General features: G+C 48.3%; 1 protein-coding gene across 1 annotated transcript in view; it reads right to left on the bottom strand.

Annotated features, from left to right (window-relative positions):
* The window catches only part of LOC142767623 (BCL2/adenovirus E1B 19 kDa protein-interacting protein 3-like), an 85,991-nt gene extending 69,824 nt beyond the window's left edge, over nt 1-16,167 (bottom strand). Inside the window, exon 1 of the mRNA XM_075869689.1 lies at nt 15,840-16,167. Within this exon, the coding sequence (XP_075725804.1) occupies nt 15,840-15,897 (58 nt within the window). The 5' untranslated portion in view covers nt 15,898-16,167. The remainder of the gene's footprint in view (nt 1-15,839) is intronic.
* Nucleotides 16,168-26,496: the final 10,329 nt, after the last annotated feature.

The following is a 26,496-nucleotide window of genomic DNA, read 5'->3' as shown; positions in this document are numbered from 1 at the left end:
GACATCACGCGAACATGCAACTGCCTCTTCGGACAGCACCGACAGGCGATAACTGGTGTCAGCGTAACGCAGTACGATTGCGCGAGAGGAGGAACGTGGTATGCTCGATAGTCTCCCAAAAACAGCACTACAGTACACTCGCAGTTCAACGCGACTCCTGCATGGGGTCGCGGGTCTCTTTCTCAGTCCCTGGTGGATAATGGCCGAGGCACCACTGCGTGCAGCGTTTTTACTCGGCCTTTTCTATAGCGCGCCTGGACGTTCTCTCACGAACGCCAGAAGAGAGCACGACCAACCAACGCCCGAGAAGCGCGCCGTTCAACCGCGGCAGCCTATAGCGTCGCTCTTGACCAGACGGGGCGCAACGTGTTCATGGATTGGTGTTTGCACAGTCATCACCGCCAGAGAGTGACACCGGTGAACGAAAGCGCCGGAAAGCGCCGGCAAACATGCTGCCCGAAATCGACCGACCTCAACGAAACACCGGGACAAACTAATTCGTGTATATCTATATGTTAACACAGATAGGTACTGAGCAGGGCGCGCATTTACTGACGTTTATTGAACGCGAAACAAAACACGTATGAGCCTTACCCAAGGGAAGCTTGTTGGCCTCGTTTGTGTAGCACGTTCATAGACGTAATCGCTGCATTGCATTCGCGAAGACGGGACAAACAGAACTTACACACAAGGGCTGAGTGTGCGTTCTCCCTTGTGCCGTCCTCGTCAATTCAGTGCGGCGCTTACCTTCATGAACGTTATTAGACCTCCAGCGTATAGAAAAAGCTCGGTCATGGCGCTACATCAAGACTGCACAAATGAGCAATGACGCAAAAATTAGGACACGCATTAGCAGGATATAGGGAGCACGGCTGCTGGCTTGAAGGTCGCGGGTTCGATTTCTGCCGCGGCATTTCGATGGAGGCGACACGGTTGAGGCCTGTGTTTACTGTGCGATGTCAGTGAACCTTAAAGAGTACCAGATGGTAGAAATTTCCGGCACCCTCCGATACGCTGTCTCGTAATCATGCCGTGGTTTTTGGGGCGTTAAACGCAAGATATTATTACAACAGACCATCTGACTGTGTACTGCATCCTATGTCCCTGTTCTCCATCCGCGCTGTTTGTTCCGAGGTTACCATATCCATGTCTACGTACAAAATAAACGCTGCGCTTTAGGGCGCCACCCAAACGAACGGCCTATTTTCTACCCGTATTCCGCCAATGAAGAAGTGCGAAAAGCGCGGCGCGTCCACGCGGAAAGCGCACGTAGATGTTACAAGGTGGCAGAAAGTATTAAACTCCAAAAGGAGGGCACCAACAGCGCGCTCTAGACTAGGTGGCGTCGAGCGAAGGCGCGTGGGGCTGCGGCATAAGGTAAAACGCCTATCACGGTAAACCCTCCGCCAACGAAGAAAAGAAAAACAAAAGTAGGAACGAAAGTGAGCAACGGTTCCGGTCGAAAAACCGCGGGGCACCCACTCGCTCCAGAGACGAATGCGCGTCGGTCCGAAACGTCGGCAGGCGAGCAAGGGGAGGCGGGGTGAGTGCGGGGTGTAGAAAGAAAGAAAATAAGTAAACAAATAAATAAAAGCCAAGCCAGCTCACGAAGAACGCGAGGCCGTCCGCCCTCCGCGGATGCAAACACGGCACCCCGCCAGTAGGCGCCGCGGCATTCCCCGATGGAAGACGACGAAGGCCGACGCCGAGGTTGGTAAACATCGCCGTGTGTTCGCCTTGGCGGGATGAGGACGGTCGACGCTCCCGCCGCGACTCACAGACGCGAATAATCTCGCTCGCTGCACAGCGGACGCGCGAACTCCTCTTCTGTATATTAGTAATTTGAAGAAATGCCGGGAAAGGTCACGGCGCACGTGGACAGGGACGATGGAAGAGCACACAAGACACAGCGCTGCGTCTCACGGTGGAATACCAACCAGAGGCGCTGCGCCGTGCACCCTACCGGGCTGCAGAAATTAGGCGCCTTCTTCCTCTTCGAACCACCACCGCCAATACAAACCAGCCCGCGAAGCCATCCTCATGTGCAGAAATGGGGTATATTTATTACACTACTCCTTTCCCGTAATTGTACTGAGCCACTCCCCGTTCCAGACGAAGATTATTCGATTGATACACAACCGGGTTCGCATGTCACATTGAGGGGCAACAACGGGGCTTCACAACGCCCACAATAAGTTTTGATAAAAGAAAACAAAAAAAAACCTTTGTAGTGTTGCCGCGCCTTCCCTGGAATCGAGAGGGGAAAAAGGGCAGCGAGCGAGAAAGCAGGAGCTGTACGGTGGCACCTTACCGCATTTCTGCAAGTTGCTAAAAGGCTCCGTCGTTTTTATGCCACCCTTTTTCACCCGAAGGAAAGCCCCGTTATGCAAAGCCTCGTCGACAGATTCATTTACCTCCTTTCCCGTTTCATTTTCGTCCACTCATTTCGCGCCCGTGTTCATATCCCTTCCTTGCAGAACAAGCGGAACATCGATTGAGTCAGTGGTGAAATGATGCCACTCCAACACAGACGGCATAGCCGGGCTGTAAGGTTACAAAAAAGTATGTTTTTGTTTTGCACGTACGTGTACATACACGCGCACATAACGCCCAATAAAGCTTTCTAGCTAAGGCCCTGCACTCTACACGGCATAAGCGCGCGGGTTCGATTCCCGACGGGTAGAAAACCTCTTTTCTAAGGCACGTTGCCTGACTACTTGATTAGAATCATCAGTGGCGTACCAACTCTTTAGCGAGCGAGGGGGGGGGGGGGGGGCTGACCTACCGCACCTGTCAGCTGATTATATATATATATATATATATATATATATATATATATATATATATATATATATATATATATATATATATATATATATATATATTAGGAGAGAGACAACTTCTTCGACGCGCTCGCACTTTGATGTGATTTTTCATACACACAGCACTAGCAATGCAATAGCATAAAAAAGGACAGTCAGTTTTAATTAGCATGCACTGGGACAACACGCATATGTTTGTCATGTATGATGCATGAAATAATGTTACAGGCAACGCTTTTGAAGCATTGCCTCACAACTTTCCGCATGAATACAATTATATTGATGGCGGCCTTCTTAACAGTAAATATTTTATCATTGAAGGAAACTTTAATGGCTACAAACAGCTCACAAAGATATCAGTTTGTTTTTTAATTCAAAGCACTCCTGGAGGAACCGAGGGTATTTTGAGCACTTCTATCTACTTATTCTAGCTTCCCACTGAGCTCTAGTCCACTGCTTTATTCGTCGCCGCTTTGCAAGCTGCCTTCATGGCTCCAAGTTGCCATAAGCGAGGTTGACCAGATTTATCGGAGATTAAAGCGAGAACCTTTCTTGGCGCTTCCAGTACGGCAAAACTAAAATATTTAGATATAAAGATTTGTCGCAATCATGCGCTCACAGCAGCTTCGACAGAGCAGCGGTAATGTTAATCCTTTTTGTTGAAAGAAAATGGTTTTCCTGAAGCAGAAAATGCTTTGACCGGTCCATAAAAAGTTTGTTAGTTCCCATTTATAACTGCTTCGGCCGTTTGCAGTAGAATATAAACATGAACAATTGATGTAACATATAGCGCCCGTGTTGATCGCTAGCCTGCTCTGCGGTGGTACTGAACAGGGCGGAAAGCATCGCAAAAAGCATTCAAGGAAACATTGTCACTGCTGAAATGTTGAAAAATTATCACTACATTGTACCTTTGCTTCATAAATATTGTCTTTTTCTCGTAACATTTAATTGAGTGATTACAGTGGTGAAGGAAAATTTTGCCTCAGTTGTTTTTCCCAGATTGCAGCCGACAGTGACCACAGTCGAAAGCGGGGGAGAGGGCTCAGCCCCCCCCCCCCCTCCCCAACATTTCTCAGAGGGTGGCTTGCGCTCCCCTTGCCCCTCCCCCCCCCCCCCTGCTGATACGCCTATGAGAATCGTCAAGTTCCACTAAGCAGCGCAACACGACAGCGACAGAGATCAGGACACGCGCACAGCACTAATTTTCGAGCAATTTGTTTTTTCTTGTTTAAAACCTACTCGATTTGGGATGAGGCCAAAGTTAGCGCTATGTATGTATCCTCTTATCACCGGTCCCCATCACACCGAGCTGCTCCCGGTGGATCTTGAAATGAGTGAGTTTATGGGAACGCACATATATATGAAAGCGTGGCAACTTCCGTTTCGCTAGTACTGGAGCTCGGCCCGCAACGGACACAAAACAGGCTCGATCAAGTACAATGAATGTGACGATGAATTACGACGACGACGACGCGCGTGGATGAGGTCGCGTGAACTCCACTCTCTCCTTTGCGAGGCTCTCGCATCATAACAAACAGGGCAGGGTCAAGCTAGCACGGCGCCGTTAGGGCACGTCCGCCGGGACTCTTGGAGAGGGCATCCGTGAACCCGTTACGACGAGCCCTTCGTTTATTTGTCCTGCTTCTCTTCCTCTTTTTTTTTTTTTTTCGTAAACGCGTCGACCGTCGGCCATCTTGCGGAGCTGATTGGCCGCGCCCTCAGCCGGAGAGGAGTAATTGCTGCTGCTCCCCTCGCATTCCGACCGGCCGCTCGAGTCGTCGCAACGCTGCAGCCAACGACCCTCCCGAGGCCCCTCTCTTTTGTTCGTACTTTTGTTAGTTCCTCTCCAAAACACCGCCGCGCGAAAGCGAGAAAACAAGTGTTCAGCCGCGGCCGCTGTATGCACTGAGGCAACCGATGAACAAAAACGAAGAGGAGCACACGTGAAACGAGAGACGCTCGCCAAACGTAATTGGCTGAAGTGAACGCTCCACTAATTCTCGCGCGAAAGTGTTTTTGTGATACGAAAAAAAAAAAGAAAACTGGGAAAGGCGCAACGTGATCGTGTCGATGCAGCATGAATGTGTGCGGCATGCAAACATCGGCCGAGCATGCACTACCAACTGGCTCGAGCCCGCAACTTGTCAAGCCAAATATTTCTTCAAACGTCTGTATAGGAAGAAACGGAGTTGCGCAAGCAATGCAATCAATGCATCTCTATAGCTCGGCACATGAAGAGGCCTGTTTCACAGAGGCACCGAACGCCGCAAATTGAATGAAATTGCCGAGACAGAATGTCGGAAACACATTTCGTGACCAAAATACAGCAATAATAATAATAATAATAATAATAATAATAATAATAATAATAATAATAATAGCAACAACAACAGGCCATCCGAGTACTCAAAGCGAGGAGAGCGTGGGCAATATTGGACACGAGTGGGCAGTGTTTGCAGCCGCCAAATCGAGCGACAGAGAAGCGAGGGACGTGCGGAACTCCGAGAAAGAGGAAAACAAAAAAAAAAAAAAGAAGTCATCGCGTCCACTGGACTCCGTCAAAACAAGCGTCGCCCACCAGCCGCTGTTGCTGGCGCGCAGAACCGTCACCAGCACCTCCTCGAGTTGCCCAGTCCTTTCCTTTCTCGCCATCAATTATCTCCCATACTTCGCATATGGCAACTTTTCTTTCTTCTTTCGCTGACAGCCAAGCAAGACGACGACGACCGAAGAAACGGAGGGGCGGGGGGGGGGGGGGGGGGTAAACACCTACACACACAAAAAAAGAAAACGCGTGATCCCCCACGCGACCAAGTCGCATCGAAAAAGCACGCGTGCTCATAAGCACGTAGGCTTGCTTAACTGGTCTCGCTGCTTCGGTACCATGCAGCTAAAGGCTTGAGAAGCGGAGCGTATCAGTCGGCACCGTTTTCTGAACGATGCGCTTCGCGAGCACCACCTGGCGTGTCTGTTGCACTGGTCCAGAGCGCCGAAACACGCGGGGCGAGCTTATTACGCACTGCACCCAACTTGTTGCGTGTTGCTGTGTCGGTGGATGTCAAAATGTCCGCGCTGATAGATTAGATTAGATTAGATTAGATAGATAGATAGATAGATAGATAGATAGATAGATAGATAGATAGATAGATAGATAGATAGATAGATAGATAGATAGATAGATAGATAGATAGATAGATAGATAGATAGATAGATAGATAGATAGATACTCAAAGCGTCTCCTACAGCCCCACTTCTATTATTATTATTATTATTATTATTATTATTATTATTATTATTATTATTATTATTTCGACCAACTGGTATCTTCAATCGCGCACCCAAACGCAAGTACACGGTACTACTCCATAGCCCATTCGTCTTCCCTCGAAATGCGCACCGCCACGGCCGGAGTCGAACCCTCGACTTTCGCATTAGCTACTGGGCACCGTCAGCTGCGGACGTACACTTGCAATAAAAAAAACACACATACAGCAGTAACGCAATATAGCAAAACCAATAAAGGGCTGCAACTTTTCGAATGACTGGGAGACTGGAAGGCGGATGCGAGTGCAGTGACCTCTCTATCCGCAAGAAACGAGAAACATCTGCGAGCGACCAGGCGCCTCCTTCCGTTTCAGAGCGGATAATAAATAAATAAAAAATATCGATATCCTTTTGCAGTCTTCGCACTGCAGGCACACCTTTCCTATCTGTGTGTGTGGGAGCTATAGATGTCAGCTGCACTAAAGTTACTGTACATGATACCTTTGTATATGCTACCTCGATGCAGCACATACTGTAATTCTAAGCTGCACTAGAGTTACTGTATATGCTACGGAGGAACTCTGAGGTGCATTGCAGAGCAGTGCACCGCTCCCGCTATTCCAGTAAATATTCCAGCGCCCGGCAGGTCGGCCTGCCAACCGGTTGGCCGTGGAAATGGCGACGTTTGGAAATCCACGCACGTTCCTGATCTTCTCATTTGTTTGTGCTTATTTATTAGTTTTCTAGTGCATCCACACACAGCAGATGACTCGCCAGCTATGTGCGACCGCAGTGCCGTCTCGCGACCGCACTACATATACTTCGTGTAGGCCAATCACGTGGCGTACTGAGCGACCGATAAACTTTACGCTTATCGTGAAGATTCGCTGACTGCTGCGAACACTGCACGGTGTTTCCTTTCTATTCGTGGATACCGAAGCCAAGGATTCGGCCCTGACCGCAAAACTGGCACCGAATCCATCAACGGATGTAATATGTGCGGATGCACTGAAACTCATGTCGTGGACATTACTACGGGCCCGCACAGTTTTAGCGAGACGTTAACAGAGCTGTCGGTTGACGTCCGATCATCAGCCCGACTACGCGCACTGCAGGACAAAGGCATGTCCCGTGTTCTACTAATCAAACCGGTCCTGCGCTTTCAGGTGCCCCGTTATACTTAACCTCATCGGCCCACCACACTTTTGTTTCTCCTGCGTACGTTTGCCTTCTCAGGGAATCCAGTCAGTTACCCGTAACGACCAGCGGTTATCCTGCCTACGCGCGGCCCATGTTCATATAAGTTCTTCATTTCAACTGTGCTATACTTATGGACCGTTTGTTCCCTCATGACTCACTCAACTCTCTCGCTACTGGCACGATTTTCACACAGCGCAAAAAGGATATTTTTTTTCTTTTCCTTGGTATGCGGTGTTAACGATCTCCACACACAGAAGTCAGCCCAATGGTTTCAGTCTATTTTAAAAGTTTTTTCTCTCAGCATCAGCAAGCCAGCCCCACCGCAATCAACATTATCGCGACAAGTCAACACAATTCTACTAAATTTTCGTGAACTCTGCATCCCATGTGCAACCTAAATCGCAGAAAATCACCACCGGGGTCACTGGAGACGATGCACCCATCGTTGCTCACGTGTACCCCGAGCAGATGACAGATCTGCCGCTAGTACGTCTCACACTACCATGATGACACGTCACGAAGAAACCGCCCCCTAGTTATCTAAACGGAAAGTGTCCTTCATATGTATGTATGTATGTATGTATGTATGTATGTATGTATGTATGTATGTATGTATGTATGTATGTATGTATGTATGTATGTATGTATGTATGTATGTATGTATGTATGTATGTATGTATCTATCTATCTATCATTTTCAGACCTACATAGGAATGACCAACTCTCCTTCATGCAATGATCGACCAGAATGCTACAAAACTATAATAAAAATCATTTAGTTAAACAATCACTGCATTAACGCACTAACGCACTTATGCTTAACATGGGGAACGTGAAAAGCAAAACGTCCAAGTCAGGATTTACGCTTGTTTTGCATTTTTTAAAGAACAAATATGGCTGATGTTCTTAGACAAAATTGCCCACGTAAAAAGTCAAGTTGAACCGGAAGGTTGGCAGCGCCCTAAGTCTTTCTACTACTTTTATCGCACAATACACCAAAGATTTGAACCATGTTACCAGCGATGCTGCGTGTGGCACGAAAGAGAAAATTGTCCGCATTATGAAAATTTCTGGTGCGCCACAGAAATTGGCGGCAAACCCCACTATTCTCATCACTGTTCCACTAAAATGAACAAAGAAGGACACTGGTGGCAAACATCAATTATTATTTCTGGACCGACTTGACGAATAATTAGGAAATGACTTTCAAATACGGTCACGATTAACCCTGTGCGAGATACACACCCGGGCCACATGTTTCGGCTCCGCTGATCAACAAAGTACTACTGCGGTGATCTTACGACTTGAGATCCGTGAGACCAGTTCGTGCAAGACTCGGAACAGTCTTAGCAGAGAAATTAGGGGAAAAAAATTACTCCGTGGGCCACCGGGATCCCGACGTGGTATTCGCCCCGAGATCGAGCGGAGTGGCCACCTGGCGGCCACTGGCCGAAGCGCACCTAATGTGGATTGCTCCCGGCGTAGTCTCCTATGCATGCACATAGGCTAGCACGTGCGCGTACGTCATGCTCGTGCTCAAAGGGCGGTTCGTCCCACTCTGTTGGCGCAAAAGTAACCGCTTGTACGTTTGCTTAGCACTGTCTACAGAAGCATATGGCCTTACTCGCCTGTATATGTACCGCAATAAGATGAATCGGCTGCTGACCCGCAGGTCGCGGGTTCGAATCCCGGCTGCGGCGGCTGCATTTCCGATGGAGGCGGAAATGTCGTAGGCCCGTGTGCTCAGATTTGGGTGCACGTTAAAGAACCCCAGGTGGTCGAAATTTCCGGAGCCCTCCACTACGGCGTCTCTCATAATCAAATGGTGGTTTTGGGACGTTAAACACCACATATCAATCAATCAATCAGCAATAAGATGAGGTCGAGCACTTGGCGAGAGTGATGTGTATCGTCGTCATAGCCTCTCTTCGCCAGGATCATGTCGGTGTAGGTGCCGCTTTTTAGCTGCAGTCCATCGTAAAGTGCACTTGGCATCACCCCAAACATGACGAATAATAAATATTGCGTGAATGCAGAATTTTAGCGAATGAGGGATAAACTAAAGTTTTACATTGTTGTTAGGTGTCTACTTAAAAAAACATTGTGGCGTTCTTGCTTATCGGTTATGCGACAAGCCTTAATTGTGCTTGAGATAACCTTGTATCGTACGGTCCTAGTCCCATGACACTGCTGTATAGTACATTCTGACACTTTGGTACTTCGGTTGAACGACACGAAGCTGATTAAACTTGAGTTGCCGTGCACAATTTTAACATTGGGCGATATATTTATACAGACAGACCCGTGTTCCTATCAAAGGTGAACACTTGGCAAAAGTCTGCCTGGTTGGAATAGGAATGAGGCAATTAAAAAACTCCAACCAAAATTTGTATTCAGAAAACCAATGTTTCGAAGCCAGACCATGCACTGACTCAAGCGCTGTAATACAATTTTCGGTTGGAGTTTCCTAATTGCCTCAACCTTGTTCTTAGGTTTGGGTTCGCTTAAAAGAGGTCAGATTGTCAAAGTTATTCCAGACGGCGTGCCTCACACATTACGTATAATTTCAAGGAGGACGCCACTTTTTTTTTTCACATTATCTTGAGAGCTTTTGTGGCGTTGTGCTACACAGAAGGAAGGAGTGGACACACACTCACTTGAAAAAAAAAAAAACTTAGTACCATCAATCAATCAGACCTTTCCATTACTTTGATGCAGATAATCAATATAGGAAAGCTGCGGGCTGAACTATTACCTTTTTATACTGTTCTAGGAGTAAGCGCTGTAAGTTACGTAGCTTTCCTGAATAAACTTATCAACTGACCTGCGTTTATTCCATGAAGGAATGATTAAGACGAAAAGGCGAAATGAGTAATCACTGTATGTTTCGGTTCATCGCTCCAAAATATCGAATTGCTCCCTTTTGGGGGGGGGGGGGGGGGAAGGGGGCTGGTATTCATGGCCATCGTGCATGAAGAATGAATTCAGTCATGCTCAGCAGTGCATAATAGACGGGGCACAAGCTCAACACCTAAAATAAATATGTAAGAAACGTGACACACTGCAGTGCGAAAGTGCAGACAGTCGCCAAGCGCGAGCATCCCTTTTTAATGGCAGACTGCGCTTCTGTCACAAGTAAAAGTAACGTTCGGTGAGCTCGCTTACATCCGTTAAGCAATGAACGGCATACTTACTACGACTGGACAGCAGCGGTCATTGCATTTTATTCGCCGACAATCGGCTTACGTCGCTCAGAAAAAGCGCCGTTGCGTGCATCTGCATGCGCGCCGCCGGCCGCCTATCCACACTAGCACGGCGACGGTGCTGGCCCCTATAGCCCAATCTCGGTGCGAATACGACGCGGCATTCCTCACTTCGGGGAAGCACTCGCCGAAGCCCGATGATGGACGACGCAGCTAAGCGCGCAGGAGTTCCCTTTTTGGAGGACGCCGGTCGGGAATTCCCTCCTCTCCCTTTTCTACACCGAGGGCGTCCAAGTCTCCAGCCGCGACTCGCCATCATTCTCATCCCCCCTCTCTCTCTTTCCGCTATCGCGTCCAGCCACTCGATACACTCGACAACAAGGGTTGGCCGTGAGCCTCACTATAGAGCAGTGTGTCCACAAGCGCAGTTGCAAACAGCCCAATCCACACAACACACACACACACACTCGCCAACGCCTCAGTTGTCACGCGTGGGTCAAGAAGATGCACCGAGGTGGATACGGATCCATTTATAGAAGCGACACGACGTACGAGGCAGGGGTGAGAAATGACGACGTCGCGAAGAAGCTGAGTCGACTGTGGGACACGACACGCAGGCCCAGTTGGACCGGACCACGCTGCGTGAAACGGGGTGCATCCGCGCCCACCCAAACACACAGTAGGAAACTACCAAATGCTGGATAAAATGTGCCACGAAAGTGCAGACGTTATCTTTGTGGTGTTTAGCCGCTAATAGATATAGCAGATAAACAAAAAAATAATGTCTGTAGTTTGCAGTTGTTCAAAACCGTCATTATGCGCAAATGAACAGCTACCAACTGGCCCAAACGGCTGTTTCGATACTATATGCAATGACTGCTCGGAAAGTGCTACCATCACACACTGTCGATGAACCCAAAGTAATAAAGTTTGAAGCACACACGACTAACCACCTAATCTTGTTATTCTTATTAGACGTGGCGGTGAGAGACCTTTTACGCTGTTTTGCTTTTACAAATTTTAGTGCCCCCCACGCATTTTTTTTTTGTTCTTTTCTGCGATCTTAAGCTACGTACGTTTTACAGATCACGTGCAACGCTGCGGAACCTATGCAATCCAAGTCAAGTCAGTCAAACGTAAAACTCCGCGCTTCCCGCTGTCGGCCATTGCAGTTGTAAACGCCCGTTCACTAGGCCTCGCGACTGGCCGCGAACGAACAAACAGAAACCGTAAATGCCAAGTGAAGTAAAACAACATACCGTCAGCCGTAAGACGGAAGAAATTTATGCAGCGCGAGGCGAAAAAACAAACACAGTAAAGAATAGACTGAGAAAACAGAGCGTCACTAGCAACAACAACATGTAGCAACAGCTATAGCAAACATGTTGTTGCTAGTAGCGCTCTGTCCTCTCAATCTATTCTTTCCTGTGTTCGTTTTTTCGCCTCGCGCTACATAATTTTCTTTCAGATGTTTCACGAACAAGCCCACATCGCCACTCTTGTCGTAAGACGGAGTTTGTTTAATTCTACAGGACACCAAACAGATCTCTCCCTGCAGGGTGCCGCCTTAACGCCCTCGAGGCTGTGGTGATCCGCTTCCGAGACGGCGACGTCAGCCTTTGTACTCCCGAGCCACAGCAGACAGAGAGGGCAAGCCCACCATGTCCGACGCAAAAGCGAATTAGTACGAAAAACCGTGCGGAGCGATGCTCGCATACAGACAATTGGGTTATCGAGCACACGCGCACCATCAGCGCGATCTTAAGTTCTAATTGCGGCAATTATAGGAGCCGGAAAGAGCGCACGTCGACAGCTCTGGCCGTAGCTTCACTAGCTTGCTCTTTATTTTAAAGTTGAATAGGATGCACAAGTTCACCGTGACACAGCCTCGACAGTAGTGCAGTGTTAAACGTAACAAGGTGTTTATAGCGCGCAATGTTTGCCCAATTTTCCTGCGCGATGATCGACGTCAAAGCATCGTTCAGGTGCAAGAAATTGCAGTCTATGTAGACCACTGTTTTCTTTTTTTTTTTTTTGCCGCACTATTTGCAATGCCCACGGGCTATCGGTGGCGCGCCGTGCAAAGCTAAATGGCTTCAGGAGGAGCGTCAACCAGTGAACTGGCATATATATGACGCTCGGACGTACTCCCCATGACGTTTTCACCAGTTGAACTCTCGATCGTCAAATGAACGTATATCAAACCGAAGTAGTTTCCCAACCAATAGGAACTGCTGAATGTTCACTAGCTCATTTTTTTTTCCGCATGCAGGGCGAAGGGTGGTGTCAGCTGATCGGCCGTGCATCAACGATGCCTGGCGTAATCCTGCGGGTGCTAGAGAAAATATCGCGAACTAAAATTGACCTAGGAACTCACCGGCACTCCGAGGTAATTGGTACCGAGCCTGCCTGACGGATTTGCCACTGTAGTAGGCTGCTAGCGAGTAGCGCACCATCGCGGCTTCACAGGACCGAATGTCGAACGTTCCGATGAATTGCGAACATATTACGCCGTCGTCCTTACTTGCGCTTGTAAGCAACGTGATTTTGCTTCTTCAACAGAACACAAGCATTTAACTTCCCACTAAGTCACATCCATACGCTCAGACTCTAACCATGCGCAATTCACTGCACTCGGACGTTGCAGGTTACAGATCGAAACAAAAATATCGAAAAATATAGACACGTATGCTCTTTGCAACGTAGAAATTTCCAACACTCGTCGAACAACAACGCCGTTCGGAAGGTAACGGTGAAGTGCAGGAGAAGTTAGCAGAGAGAGGCGTCGATTGTGTACCTGTAATGCACGTTTCATCCCTATAACCATTTCGCTTCGCCGGTCTATAGCTCGAGTCGAGAGTGTTAGTGACATGCGGCGCTTTGTAAAATCTCCTGTACTAGGACTACATGAAATGCACAAGAAAAGCTATGCGTTTTCTTTTGACCTCACCGAAGGATATTATACATTAAATACAATGAAAATGACTCACAAACGTGAAACTCCCTCCTCGCGAGTTAGCAGCTGACCATTCATACTCGCTGTCACTCTCGGTGCGTTGACAGCCTTCTACGTCCAATTAAAATCCTCGTCGTCAAGATGGTTTCTTTTAACATCGCATGCTGATAGCAATCTCAGGTAATACCCTCCTCCGAACGACTTCGACAACACGAACCCCGCGTCACTCACCACGTTTGTCTGGGCGCAGAGAATATATCTCTTTGAAGCCCGTTCGCAATTGCTTGCAGCATGCTGCCATCTATCAACAAACGGACATAAACAAATGGCACAGCACTGGCCATGTTTTCGAGAGCAAATCTCGAGCCCGCGCGACTTTCCGCGTGCAATGAATGTTATGGAAATGATGCTCTACAAAAGCCCTGACGACTGCTATACGCACGTAAAACAATAACATTTAACTATTCAACGTGGCTACAGAAATTGTAGTGGGTAGCTACATTTTTCACTCCACGTAAACTCCACGTCTCGCATCAGCTTTATCGTCTCACGGTCCGTCGGGTTCGTTCAATGACGCAGGAAACATGCAAAGTGGTTTGTGTTCGCCTCTTGTTCTTGCTAACGCATTAACACTGAGGCTAGCAGTGCCCAACAAGGGAGCGTCTGCCTACTGACCATCCTCGAGAGGACACTCCGGAATTCCGCTTGGCGGCGCCACAGTCTATGGACATTGCCATAGAGTTAGTAATCTGAATATTAATTCTATGAACATTGCCCCATTGCAAAGGGGTAGGTCACCACTACATCATCATCATCATTACGAACACCCCCTCACTCCACCCGCAGAAAACCTTAATGAAAGGTCGTGCACGTTAGTGAGACGGGCAAAATGCCCCGCTATCTTTTTCTTCTTGTTCTATTTGTGTGTGTATCTTAATAGCGGCAGTGGTAAGGCGATCCCGTAATACAGAAGATCCACACGCGCGCGCGCGTTGCATTCTCGACATAATTTACGCTTCGTCGGGCAGAATATGTAAATCATAACCGGATGATAAGATCAGGTGAGAGAGACGAAATGTCCATTTCTCGCACAGTTACAGAGTAGCTAAGCGGGTCAGACAAAAAAGCAGAAAAAGAGAACTGTTTTATGCAGTGTGGAGGATCACCCATACATAACTTGACGGTCGTCGATTGACCCGGTTGCGACAACCTCGCAATTCAAACTAGAGTGTGACACAGCTCTACGCATCGAGTGACAAGACATGGCACTGCTCACCACGGAACTAGCAACGAAACCTATACAGCAAGACCTTATAGGTATATTTTCTTTCCCCATTTCACTCATCGAACGTTCTAGCATACGAGGCCCTTTCTGTGGGCATGCTCTCACTTGCGTAGGAGACCTCGAGGTCGCAATAGCGCTTCCGACGCGAGTCGACCTAGCAACAGAATGGGCGTAACGCCTCATTCAATCAACACGAGGAAAAAAAAGAAAATAAAGCAGGCGAGATTGATAGCGTCCGCCTCGCTGCATATGGCATAACTCCGCGTATACACAACGCTGCATACAATCAGGGAGGAGTCAGTCACCGGTTTCTTTCTTTAGTGCATTGCACGCAAGAAAACGCGGAAATGTATGCACAAGCGCACGCGAACGGAAAGCTGGTTTAAACAAAGAGCGCGTGCGCTCGGGAAAAAAATAAAACTCGCATGCGAGCAAGCAAAAACAAGACCCGAGCACTACGACGCAGCTTAGCGAGCGCGCATCTGCGCAACTAGGTGTGCGCTATAAACTATGTCACGTCAAATACGATCTCTGACGATGTTCTCGACTGAAGGCTCTATATAGATTAAATAGAGGTGCGGAAATCAACACGGAACGCGATTCGTCATGTCAGCCGTCTTCCGGAATATTAAGCACACGTCGCGAACAGCTGTTCGCAAGGAGCGTTCTCGCGCGAACGCATAAAATCACAATAAAACCACAACCAATGCGCACTTGTTTATGGTGTGACTCGTCAAAAATGCCGTGGAACAACGCTGTGGGGTATGTTTGAAGAACCACAGGAAAACGCGTGAACGATGCTAACTGTCGCGCACTATGCCTGCAGCGTTTCTCCGCAAGAGGGGGAAAAAATGAGAAGATATCGCGCTCATACGAGAAGCAAGGACGAAAACTTGCGTCAGCGACTTGGCCGCGGAAAGAGATGCGAGCATATTACGCATCCGTGCACAGCTGAGCGCGAAAGCTGCGCTGCTATTCGCCATCCGAGCAGCCACCGCGAACGAAACTGACGACGCGACAGCAACTGGCGCGCTTTTAGCCCGACCGACTGCATCGAAGAAAAAAAAGAAGGGACGAGGAAAAGAAGCGAGTGCTCTTTCGCTTACCGTTGAGCGAGTCATCGTTGGCAGATGCTGGAGGCTGATGCGGCGGAGTCGCCGACATAATCGACGGCCGGAGTGGCACGTACCACGGGGCTTTGCTTTCGGTCGAACTGCGGCTGCGACGGGGCGCGAGTCCACTCTTCACTCGATGGAACCGACTTCAGAGGAGCTGATCCTCCGACCAAGGCGAACGGCGTCGACTATGCGATGTGGCAAAACACTCGGGGTAGGCCGTGAAGCGGGGGCTGACACCACCGACTTGTCAAAAGGGCAGGCGCGGGTCTTTTGTGGACCGCTTCGCTGTGCGCGTTGTTTCGAGGCGACGTGTGCGCTGTGTCACGTTCGAGACGCTCAGCTGGGCGGGCGAGGACCTTGAAAGAGCGCGTTCAACGGCTGGTTCGTTTCCCTCCTTTCCCGGAACAAAAAATATAAAGAAGTACGAGCGTCTTGGATACGCAAAAACTCGGTTTGGTGGCGGCGCCAAAGCTAAAGGAGAACAGCGGCAAGCAGCGAAGCACGCGCCCGGGAGCGCGAGGGAAGGTAACAACACAGAGAGCTGTGGGAGGAGAACGAGAAATCACCCCATGAGCTACGTCACCGTTTGTTTTGAAAATGGTGGCGCCGCCTCATGACGAATCGCGACACTACTTGCTCGCGAGGCGGCGGCGCTGGCTCCCAGCTCTGTTCTGCGAAAACCCAGGCGCGCAGTTTAGATTGTGAACGAAAATGAGAAACAAACAAGAGTAACTCGTGGGGTCACAGATTCTTCTTTATTGTTTCTGATCGCAGCCGTTCGCAGGTTACGTAATGACAGAGCTCGTTGCAACACAAAACATTCTAACCAAAAATTCAATTCTTGTTTGTTAGATGTCTAGGTTGTTGTATGAAGAAGCGAGAGTTTCGCTGGTTTTGTTTTAACTCCTCCGCGTCACTAGTGCGCACTTCTAAAAACTGACCTTTGAATGTTTCTGCGTGCTGCCAACTCTGCAAGAGACGTAAGCACTCACGTAAATACGAAAAAAAAAAAGAAGGATCACTATGTGAGGGAGCAGCCGTCCGGCACACATTTAACGACCTTCGGACAAGCACTTGCGGTTTTCTGTTAGGAATAGAACACTGAGTGCGTACATTGCAATGGTGTCAGTATAACGGACATCCACGAGGGTTCACTCCTTCCAAGCCGTGAAGACGGAAACTTAGCGCCGCGAAGAACGCTATCATTCTGCGTCCTTGGAGTGCCGTTAGCCAGAAATAGCGTTTAGCTGGAGCGGCCACTGCGCGAAAAAAAAAAGAAAGAAAAAAAGTAGTGCAGGCTATTCAGATAAGAGATATGCGCAGGGCAGATAACAGTTACTAGACAAACATACGTGTAAGAACGTGCAGCAAATGCGTCCGTGACATACGCCTCGCAGTGCAAAAAAACAACGCGGGGATGTTGTTGTCGGTATCTGGCGTTGTCGCGCCTATCGTGTCGCGGCTTCTCATCTCTAAACTTCGTGCCTCCTTTGAAATAAACGCCCACGTGCTCGGAAGCACGCATGCTCACGATTGGTTTGTTTCGCTGACAGGCTCGGAATATTCGCCAGTCGTACACAGCGTATGTTGTTGGCGGCGTGCATGGGAATCGTATCTGTGTTTGAGCAGCCAAAGTGCTAACCGTAGTTTCCGGCTGTCACGTAGCATGGCCAGCACGTGATTGTGGCTATCGATTATATCTTCATTCCTTTTTTAGAATCATTGTCCGTCAACACATCCGTCAGTGTTCATGTATGTATGTATGTATGTATGTATGTATGTATGTATGTATGTATGTATGTATGTATGTATGTATGTATGTATGTATGTATGTATGTATGTATGTATGTATGTATGTCTTCTAGATGCAACAACTTTGCTGCACTTGATGTGCGCTGAATTTGGTCATGGTATACTAGCTTCGTTGACCGACAGTGGCACTCACACAAGTTTTCTTTTTAACTCTTGTTTATTCATAAAACTCACTCTCTCCAAGTTCCTTTTTTTTTTTGCTTCCTTGACTCCCTCAAAGCTCCCTAGTGCAGGGTAGTAAGCTGGATGTTTAGCTTCCAGCCACCGTATTAGAAGTATCCGTGCTCCCGGTTATTCATCCCTCCTTACGCTTATAATTTGCAATAATATCCCTCCCCTCGTGAGATCTGCTGTCCTCCGTGATGCTTTAGCTGTCATGAGATTTTTGAAGGGTGCTTGCAGGCCAAATCGGTAACTAATTCAGAGTGTTTAAGGGGCAATTAGATATGTGATTTGATTATTAGGTGCGTCAAGGCGTTTTTTTGTCAAGCTGAGATTATTCCTTGTACATTTAGGCGAACATCGAAGAACATTATGCTGGAAAACCGCACACTGAAGTGCGCATTGAAGTGCGCCCACGACCATTCCCCGTTCCTACGTGGGAGTGGCCCGCGATCCTCCCCCTATAAAACTGGGTGGAATCCTACAGGACCTCAATAAAGTTTTCCATCCATCCATCTATCCATCCATCCATCCATCCATCCATCCATCCATCCATCCATCCATCCATCCATCCATCCATCCATCCGTCCATCCATCCATCCATCCATTCATCCATCCATCCATCCACCCATCCGTCCGTCCGTCCATCCGCCCGTCCCTCTATCAATCCATGCATCAATCTATGCATCCATCCACCTATCCAACCATCCGTCCGTCCATGCATCCATCCACAGAAATGCGGCGGCCACGGCAGGAATCGAACCCCTGTCATCAAGCTCAGCTGCGTGAGGTCATATCTACAAAGCCTTACCGCATCACAAAAGGAGGGCATCATGAACCGTTGAAGCTGTGTCAACAACGCGTGCGTTGTCGTGCCTTATACAAACACGGATCAAACCAGGAAGCGGAGACGCGTAACACGTCCAGCTGTCGCTGTCGTTTATCGGGACTCGGAAAAACAATACTGCGCGCACAGATCTCAATTAAAAACGTACTCGATCGACGTGCATGGTCGGTTATTAGTCTCGTGACAACGGGAAACTGACGCAGTATGACATCCCCTGATTAGTGGTTTTCGCTGCATAGTGTCATCGCGTCCTGCGGGCCGGCTTTATCAACACCATCTAGACTAGGTGGTGTTGCTTCACCGCGGTGCACCAGCCCGGCCGGTGTCAGCGTGGACACCTCTGGGAGAGAGACGTTGCCGTCTTTCCACGGTGCGGTGCCTAGAATTACTGTATATGCTACCTTATATACAGGAACTCAAGCTGGGTCACCACCTGGTGACGTAGCCTTGTAGTGAGCATACGCGTGGCTTTGAGGAACGATGCTTTAGTTCTTTGTTGTGTACGATGGATTCTATCGCACGTGATGAGGACATCCGTGCTGTTATTGTGAGGGGCGTTTTCTACTGGAGTGTAGTTAGGGATTTTTTCGTACGTGGTGAGAATATCCGTGGTGGAATTACGCGGGCCGTTTTCCACTGTAGGGCAGTTACGTATTCAGAACGCCGTTTTCAGTTATTAACAGTTTTAGTCGTATTCGCAGCTTCGCAGTCACCACTGATGTGTAATCAGTTTCGTTTATTCTATTTGCCTGTTTAACGAAGCACAAGACATGGCAAAAAAAAACACTATCTTCAAAAGTAGTAAAAAAAAAACACACCACTATAGTAAGTTTCTCATCGATCGTGCGGTGCCAATCCACTGCTGTGTGAATCCGATTCGGATGAAGAAACGCGAAATACTCGAAGAGTAAATGACTCTGCAACAGCTTCTTCGTCACGCGATAGTTAATTTGTCATGTATCACAAGCTGCAGAAAAGAGCAGGATCACGTGTCGAAAACTTGGCTCGACTAGCTGCCACCATCTGTCAGAGCATTCTTCGTCTCTCGACGTCCCCATCATTTTTCGTGCAGCAACTGCCGCAGCATTGTTTACGGCATGAGAAGTGACTAATAACCTCGCACTTCGAGCATTGCTGCACGTCCGAAACAGCGTCCTGCAGTGTCAACGAACGAGCGAACAAATCTTTCGCTCCCGTTGCAGTGCCCGCGGAGTCGACGCTCTAGCGAAGGTGCGCACGTCATCGTGACGAAATCCAACATTGCAAACGCGTGCCGCGCATGACGGTATACCTGCCCAGTGACTTGGTGTTCTCTGCGTGAGTGACATGCATTTGTCACTCGTGGCGGTTGCTGCACCGCGCACAACGGAGTGCCTTGCGATCTTCCTATTTGGAGGATATTAGTAGCTAAGTGTTTTAGAAGTCAAAATCGTTGTAGTACTATGAAAAGACACCGCACAAGAGTGCTCCGGAAATTTAGACCATCTGGCCTATTCTTAACGTACACTCGTCCCGCCGCGGTGGTCTAGTGGCTAAGGTACTCGGCTGCTGACCCGCAGGTCGCGGGTTAAAATCCCGGCTGCGGCGGCTGCATTTCCGATGGAGGCGGAAATGTTGTAGGCTCGTGTACTCAGATTTGGGTGCACGTTAAAGAACCCCAGGTGGTCGAAATTTCCGGAGTCCTCCACTACGGCGTCTCTCATAATCATATGGTGGTTTTGGGACGTTAAACCTTACAAATCTAATCTAATCTAACGTACACTCACATCACACAGTGCACTGACCTCCAACATTTCGCCTCTCTTGGAATGCAACCGCCGATCTCCGAGGTTTAACAACACTCGAAAGTCGGCGAGATGTGCATAACATACGGGAATCATGAGCGCAAAAAAAAAACACACATTCACAAGATCAGAGGTGAGCATGAGTGCGAAATTTACACATGAAACATTTTTATTGATACTGGAGGGAACAGTGCAAAAGACGGGACGGAGAAAGATTAAACACACGACACAAGCGCTGACGAACAACTGTGTGTAAAATTTATTACACCTGGAAATATATAGCTGAAAACAAGAACAAGAACCATCACGTGCACATAAGAGTGAAAGGCAAAAAAAGAATCTGCCTTGAATTGAAAAGTACAAGTTAACTCGTCAAAAACATTGTCTCTTCTTCCAAGAGGGCGAGTGAAGGCTCACTGGCACACATGTTCCCTTTCATCTTGATATGAAAAGCTTCGTTAATTTCGCGCTCTGTCTTGTTACGATAACTCTAGAGTATCTTGCATTAATGAAAAAGTGGGGCGCAGCCGCACAAGGAGCAACGGGCTGCCAAGGTGCTGCTTGTTGAATTCCTGAGATGATTCTTGTTGAGTCCCGAAAACTGGCCCTTCAAGAAGCCCTTCTGCAAACATTTTATCTTTATTTCCTCGTCTTTTGACCTATGGTGTAGTTACGAACGTAAGATATACAAATTGATTTAACGTTGCACTTTAAACATGTCCCTGTTACGCCCATTAGGAAAGTTACACGGGATAGATGTAAAGAAAGGAAAGAAAGGTAACCATGGTAACCAAATAGTGACTACGCACAGGTAGCCAAGCCGATACGTCGTGAAGAAGCATTGTCTGGCTAGTGATAGCGGTAATGCTGCTGTAGCAAAACTGCGTCACAACACACTAAAAAAAAAAAAAGAGTGCACGCCTTTCAGTGAGAGCGAGCCTCTACGAAGCTGACCGCAATAACCCTTTTCGTCAAACAGTGATCTCTGGCACTCGTTTCAATAGGAGTTGTAAAGCTATCATTTCAGATAGTATGAATGTAAGAATGCCGTGCATAAGCTCGCCTTAGAGTCGTCCTTGTGGAATTCAAATGGCTTCACTGTACATTCGCTTTCAAAAAATTATGTTGGTTGGCAAAGCAGTCAATCGCAGTTGAGTAGAGTCTGACTGCTACCCCCCCCCCTCTTTTTTTTTTTTGTCCTCTGCGCTTTGAAACGCGAGGAATGGCTTTGAAAAAATCGATCCGTGAAGCAGATAAAACGCAGTACTAAGACGAATCACGTTCTTCGAAACAGTGCCACATAGTTGATCAATAATTTCTCTACAAGATTTAAGATGGTCAAATGTTGAATCAATGTATTTTTTTTTTTTTGTCACTGCGAAGCATAAAATACGTTACTTGGTTGAGTTAGTAGGCAGAGGAGCCCCTTTCAGCCTTTGCTCGACATTAGCTCCTGTACCATTCTCGAAAAAGTTTTCAAAGTGAAATAAAAATTCATTCATTCATTCATTCATTCATTCATTGGACGACCCGTCGGGTTCAGAAAATTTGTCCTAATACATCTTCTTCCAGACATTGCACAGCACAGCTCATATATAAGTTGCACACGCGTGTGGTTTGACTGCACAGCTTGAGAGGGCGCTTTTATTACGCGAGACAGGTACAGGAAAAAGCCTCGGCAGCAAAAGGAAAGAGGAATGCGGCAATAATGAAGCACAGAGCGTTGTGGGGATACAATAGGTATGAGGTGCTTCGAGGTCTGTGGAAGGGTGTAATGGTTCCAGGGCTTACTTTTGGGAACTCAGTGGTGTGCATGAGGGCAGAGGTGCAAGCGGGAATGGATGTAAATCAAAGGACTGTGGGACGCCTCGCGTTGGGTGCTCACGGGAAGACGACAAACGAGGCTGTAAAGGGCGATATGGGGTGGGCAGGTTTTGAGGCGAGGGAAGCGCAGAGCAAAATAAGGTTCGAAGAAAGGCTAAGAAATATGAAGGAGAGTAGATGGGCAGAGAAGGTGTTCCGTTATTTGTATAGGAAGAGCGTGGACACACAGTGGAGAAAAAGAACTAGAAGACTCACTAGTAAGTATACGGCTGGTATTGTAAGCCATATGTCAACAAAGAGCGTTAAGGGAAAAGTCAGGGAGGCGGAGAGGATTTACTGGATGGCAGCTATGGAGAAAAAACCGGCTTTGAGTAACTACCGAAAGGGCAAAAATGAAATAAGGAGGGAGGCATTTTACGATAATTCAAGGGGAAGCGCTTTACTGTTTGAAGCGAGATCGGGTTGCCTTAGAACGCGTAGTTATAAAGCAAGATTCAGTAAAGAAGAAGAACAATGCACATGCTGCGGGAAAGATAAGGAAACGGCGGAGCATGTTCTGATTGAATGTGGAGATATCCACCCAGGTGTACGTTTGGGCATGAGCCTACAGGAAGCCTTGGGTTTTAGGGACAACAATGGAAAGCTGAACACACCCGCGATTGAAATAAGTAAGAGACGGTTAGAGTATTGGTGGCAGAAAATTAGAGAGAAAGGACAAAAATAAATATTGGAAAAATAAAATATGGACAGTGTGCCGTAAATGGCAGAGAACTTAAGCTGAAAATTTACCTTTTTTTCCATTAAGATAGAATTTATCGAAGTAGAGGCATTAGGCCAACATAAAAAAAAAGGGAAAAAAGGTTTTTTTTTTTTTTTTTTGTCGAGCCTGGTGGCATACTTGTCACCACCCCGTTATAAAGGGGACGCTCATAGCATCCATCCATCCAGCAGAGATGTTTGCTGGCGCGGGAGTAGACACCAACATGGTATTGCCTGGTTCTGGAATAACGCTAGGAGAACGATCGAAGAAGAATGGATCAGTAATAAGGGAGGAAATAAACGAATGAATACCACAACGTCGCTTCGTTCCTGCTTTATTGTTCTGATAGAAAAGCTGTGCTTTCAGCTTCCGCTGTGGCTGCGGCGCTTTCCATGCAGACCAACGACTGACAGGGGACCGTGTAGCGTTCCTCCTTTATTTTGTCTCCATTTATTTCACAATTTGTATGCGGTGACCTGCAGACATGCAGTTTGTGTGTTGAAATATTTGGGCAGGACGCCACCTAGAGAAGCTGAAAATTGCAAGAATAAAACAGCTGAGACTGATGGGGCGTGGTGAAAATTTCGCGAGTTTCCGAAATAGCGTCATTTTTTCTGGCAGACATTCTTTAATACTAGTTTGGATCAGACGATCCAATATACCAAAACATTCACGCTCTAAAATACATTTAAATAATTTGTCGGTACTCTTCAGCGAAACTGAAGACATGATACCTGCTGCTCGTCCTCATTCCATTCATTGTTCTGTACATATGGTTACATTCTTGATTGATATGTGGGGTTTAACGTCCCAAAACCACTATATGATTATGAGAGACGCCGTAGTGGAGCGCTCCGGAAATTTAGACCACATGGGTTTCTTTAACGTGCACCCAAATCTGTGTACTGTTGCGAACGACGGACCGATCCCGCCGAAGCCACCACTGTTGCGAATCTACCTCCGAAATCCCGCCGCTGACCTCCACTGTTGCGAAAGACGGCGACGCCAACACGGTCCCGATGGCGCCACTGCTTCCAACTCCGCCGGGAAGGTCACCAGCCGTTTGGTAGCGTATGTTTATCAGCTCGCGACTGCTTCTGCGCAGAGCTGATAAGACGAGCGGACGAGCCGACGGTGAGTTAAACAAGGTTTATGTACAGCATATTTACAGAGGCGTTACAATTTCGGCACTGGGGCCGACAGAGACTCGAAGAGCCGAGCTCTTCTCTCTAACACATAGGTCAGTCTTTCGCCTAAGACCGCTGACTCACACACATGTCGGCTCTCCGACATGGGGACTCCTCTCTCTAGGACTGCCGATCGCGACGCGCCGCAGGGCTTCTTTTATTTACACCGGGTCCAACCAAAATGTCCAATCAGAAACGCCGCTGGTCGTCAGCGCAGATTCTTCCAATGGGGTTGCCGCGCCATGCGTCAGACCACCAGACACGAGAACGCCGGCTCGCTGTCACGTGCGCCGCTGACTCAATGCACGTGGGCGAGAGAGGCGCCGCGCGTGTTCACGCCGTTGAGATGTTCGCGTCAGGCAGACGGCGGGCTGGCCTTGACCCAGATTGCCTTTTTCCGAGGCACGGACGTTTGACGAGGACTCGCTGGCATAACAGCACCCCCGCCGCCAGACAATGCACCGGAAAGACGAGCTGCTTCCACGGGGCTCGGATGTCAGGTGCGCTCGTTCGCCAGGTCCCTCCAGGTTCGCCTCCAGGGCCATGGGGAGAATACAGCTCCAGACTGGTCCGGGAACACATTCCACTTTTGACGACGGATCCCAGCTCCACTGGCTTGTCGCCACAACTTGCTGACCAGCTTCACTCGTCTCTTCTGACCATCTTCGGTTTCAGCACTTGTCGATGGTTCTGCAACTTGCCAAGAACGGATCGACAACAGACAACACACGACACACGCAAGTGCCTTCGGTAACCCGACAGAACACCAGACAAAGTATAGTACAACATATACCTATCTACGTGTCTATCGGAATTTTGTTCCCTCTACATCAAGAGGCACATGTGGGACAAAAGACCCTTAAAATGACAACTCAATTTTTTTTCCCACGTACAACAACGTAACGAATTAGAATACCACAAAGTTGGCCCCTTGAGATCACTCTGAACGAGAGCGCTCAGCCCAGGTCGTGATGAGGTCAAAATTTTGCCCCGAATCGCCAGCAAGAAACCGAAAGGTTGAGAAGTTACTAGCTGGAACGCACTGCTCAATGCACCTGCATTAGCGTTTACCTTTCCTTTATTTTTATTTTTTTATAGCGAACGTCAAAGTTGCGCTGTGGAGCAACATGCTCCACTTCAGTAACCGGCCACTTTTAGGCGACGATACCTATGCGGCACCAAGAGCGGCTCACACTTTCGACGTTGCACAGGGGAACAACGATACGGCTTGCTACGGATTGACTCCTCACCGCTGAGCTCGATATCGTGTTCGATCACCCTCGTGTTTCCGGGGCGGTCCGAAAACACGTCTTCAAACTCGGAACCAATCTTTCTCAGGTCCTCTTTCTCAGGTCCTCCTTCACTTAAGCTAGGCTCTAGGTTTATCTGCTCCCGGATTACTTTCGATCTCCCTTCGATCACCTCACTAGAACTCAAATTTTCTGCTTCCTCTTCCACTGAAGCCTTCAACAGCTGATTTACGACCGCTTGATGTTGAACATTGGGTTTCATCAAGTTGTAAATTTTGTTCTGCCGCCTTCCTACTTGCACCTCATAATTTGTATCGCAAGGCTTCGATAATACTTTGGCGGGCCCTTCCCAATCAACCTCAAGCTTGTTCCTTTTGGGTGGCTGCAGCAGCATTACCTGATTATCAACTTCAAAAGCGCGCTTCTTCCCCGATTTCTCGTAGTGCTCCTTCGACAGCACTTTTGCCGCGTTTTTCTGGCTTTCCACTCGCGCTTCAATTTGGCTTTCCACTAGCGCTTCAATCGAGAGGTCCTCCCGCTGCTCTCGAATGAGCGTCCCTCGATCAACTCTCGGCAGCTCGCTCCAACTTTCCGCTACAGGCGAGAGCGTTTCAGCCCTCTCCCTCTGATCCAATGGCGCCATGTCGTCTCCCCTTTCTACGGAAATCGCGCCGGCCGGTTCGGCGACGGGCCGCTCGCGTGACTGCTCACATGACTCATGCGGAAACTTTCCTTTCTGGGGTTCCGTCGACCCGCCGACAAGGTCACTTGAGAGTTCACCGCATGGAACCAGATCAAGCTGCCGCGATAGCTTCCGCGCTTGCGATCGCGTGAGAGCCATGCACGCTAAGTTGGGGAAGAACGATTTGCCCTGCTCTTTGAGAAGCTGCTCCGAGTTGTTGGAGAAAAGATAAGGAAAACGATCATTTAGCGCGGCAGACACAGCTGCTTCGGTGCGAAGCTTACCGAACGGGCCTTCAATGACAACCGTGGCGATTGGTAAGCGAACACTCTGCACC

The sequence above is a fragment of the Rhipicephalus microplus genome, chromosome 7 (genome assembly GCF_043290135.1).
Source record: "Rhipicephalus microplus isolate Deutch F79 chromosome 7, USDA_Rmic, whole genome shotgun sequence".
NCBI lineage: Eukaryota > Metazoa > Arthropoda > Arachnida > Ixodida > Ixodidae > Rhipicephalus > Rhipicephalus microplus.
This window is presented reverse-complemented; position numbering and strand designations above follow the sequence as displayed.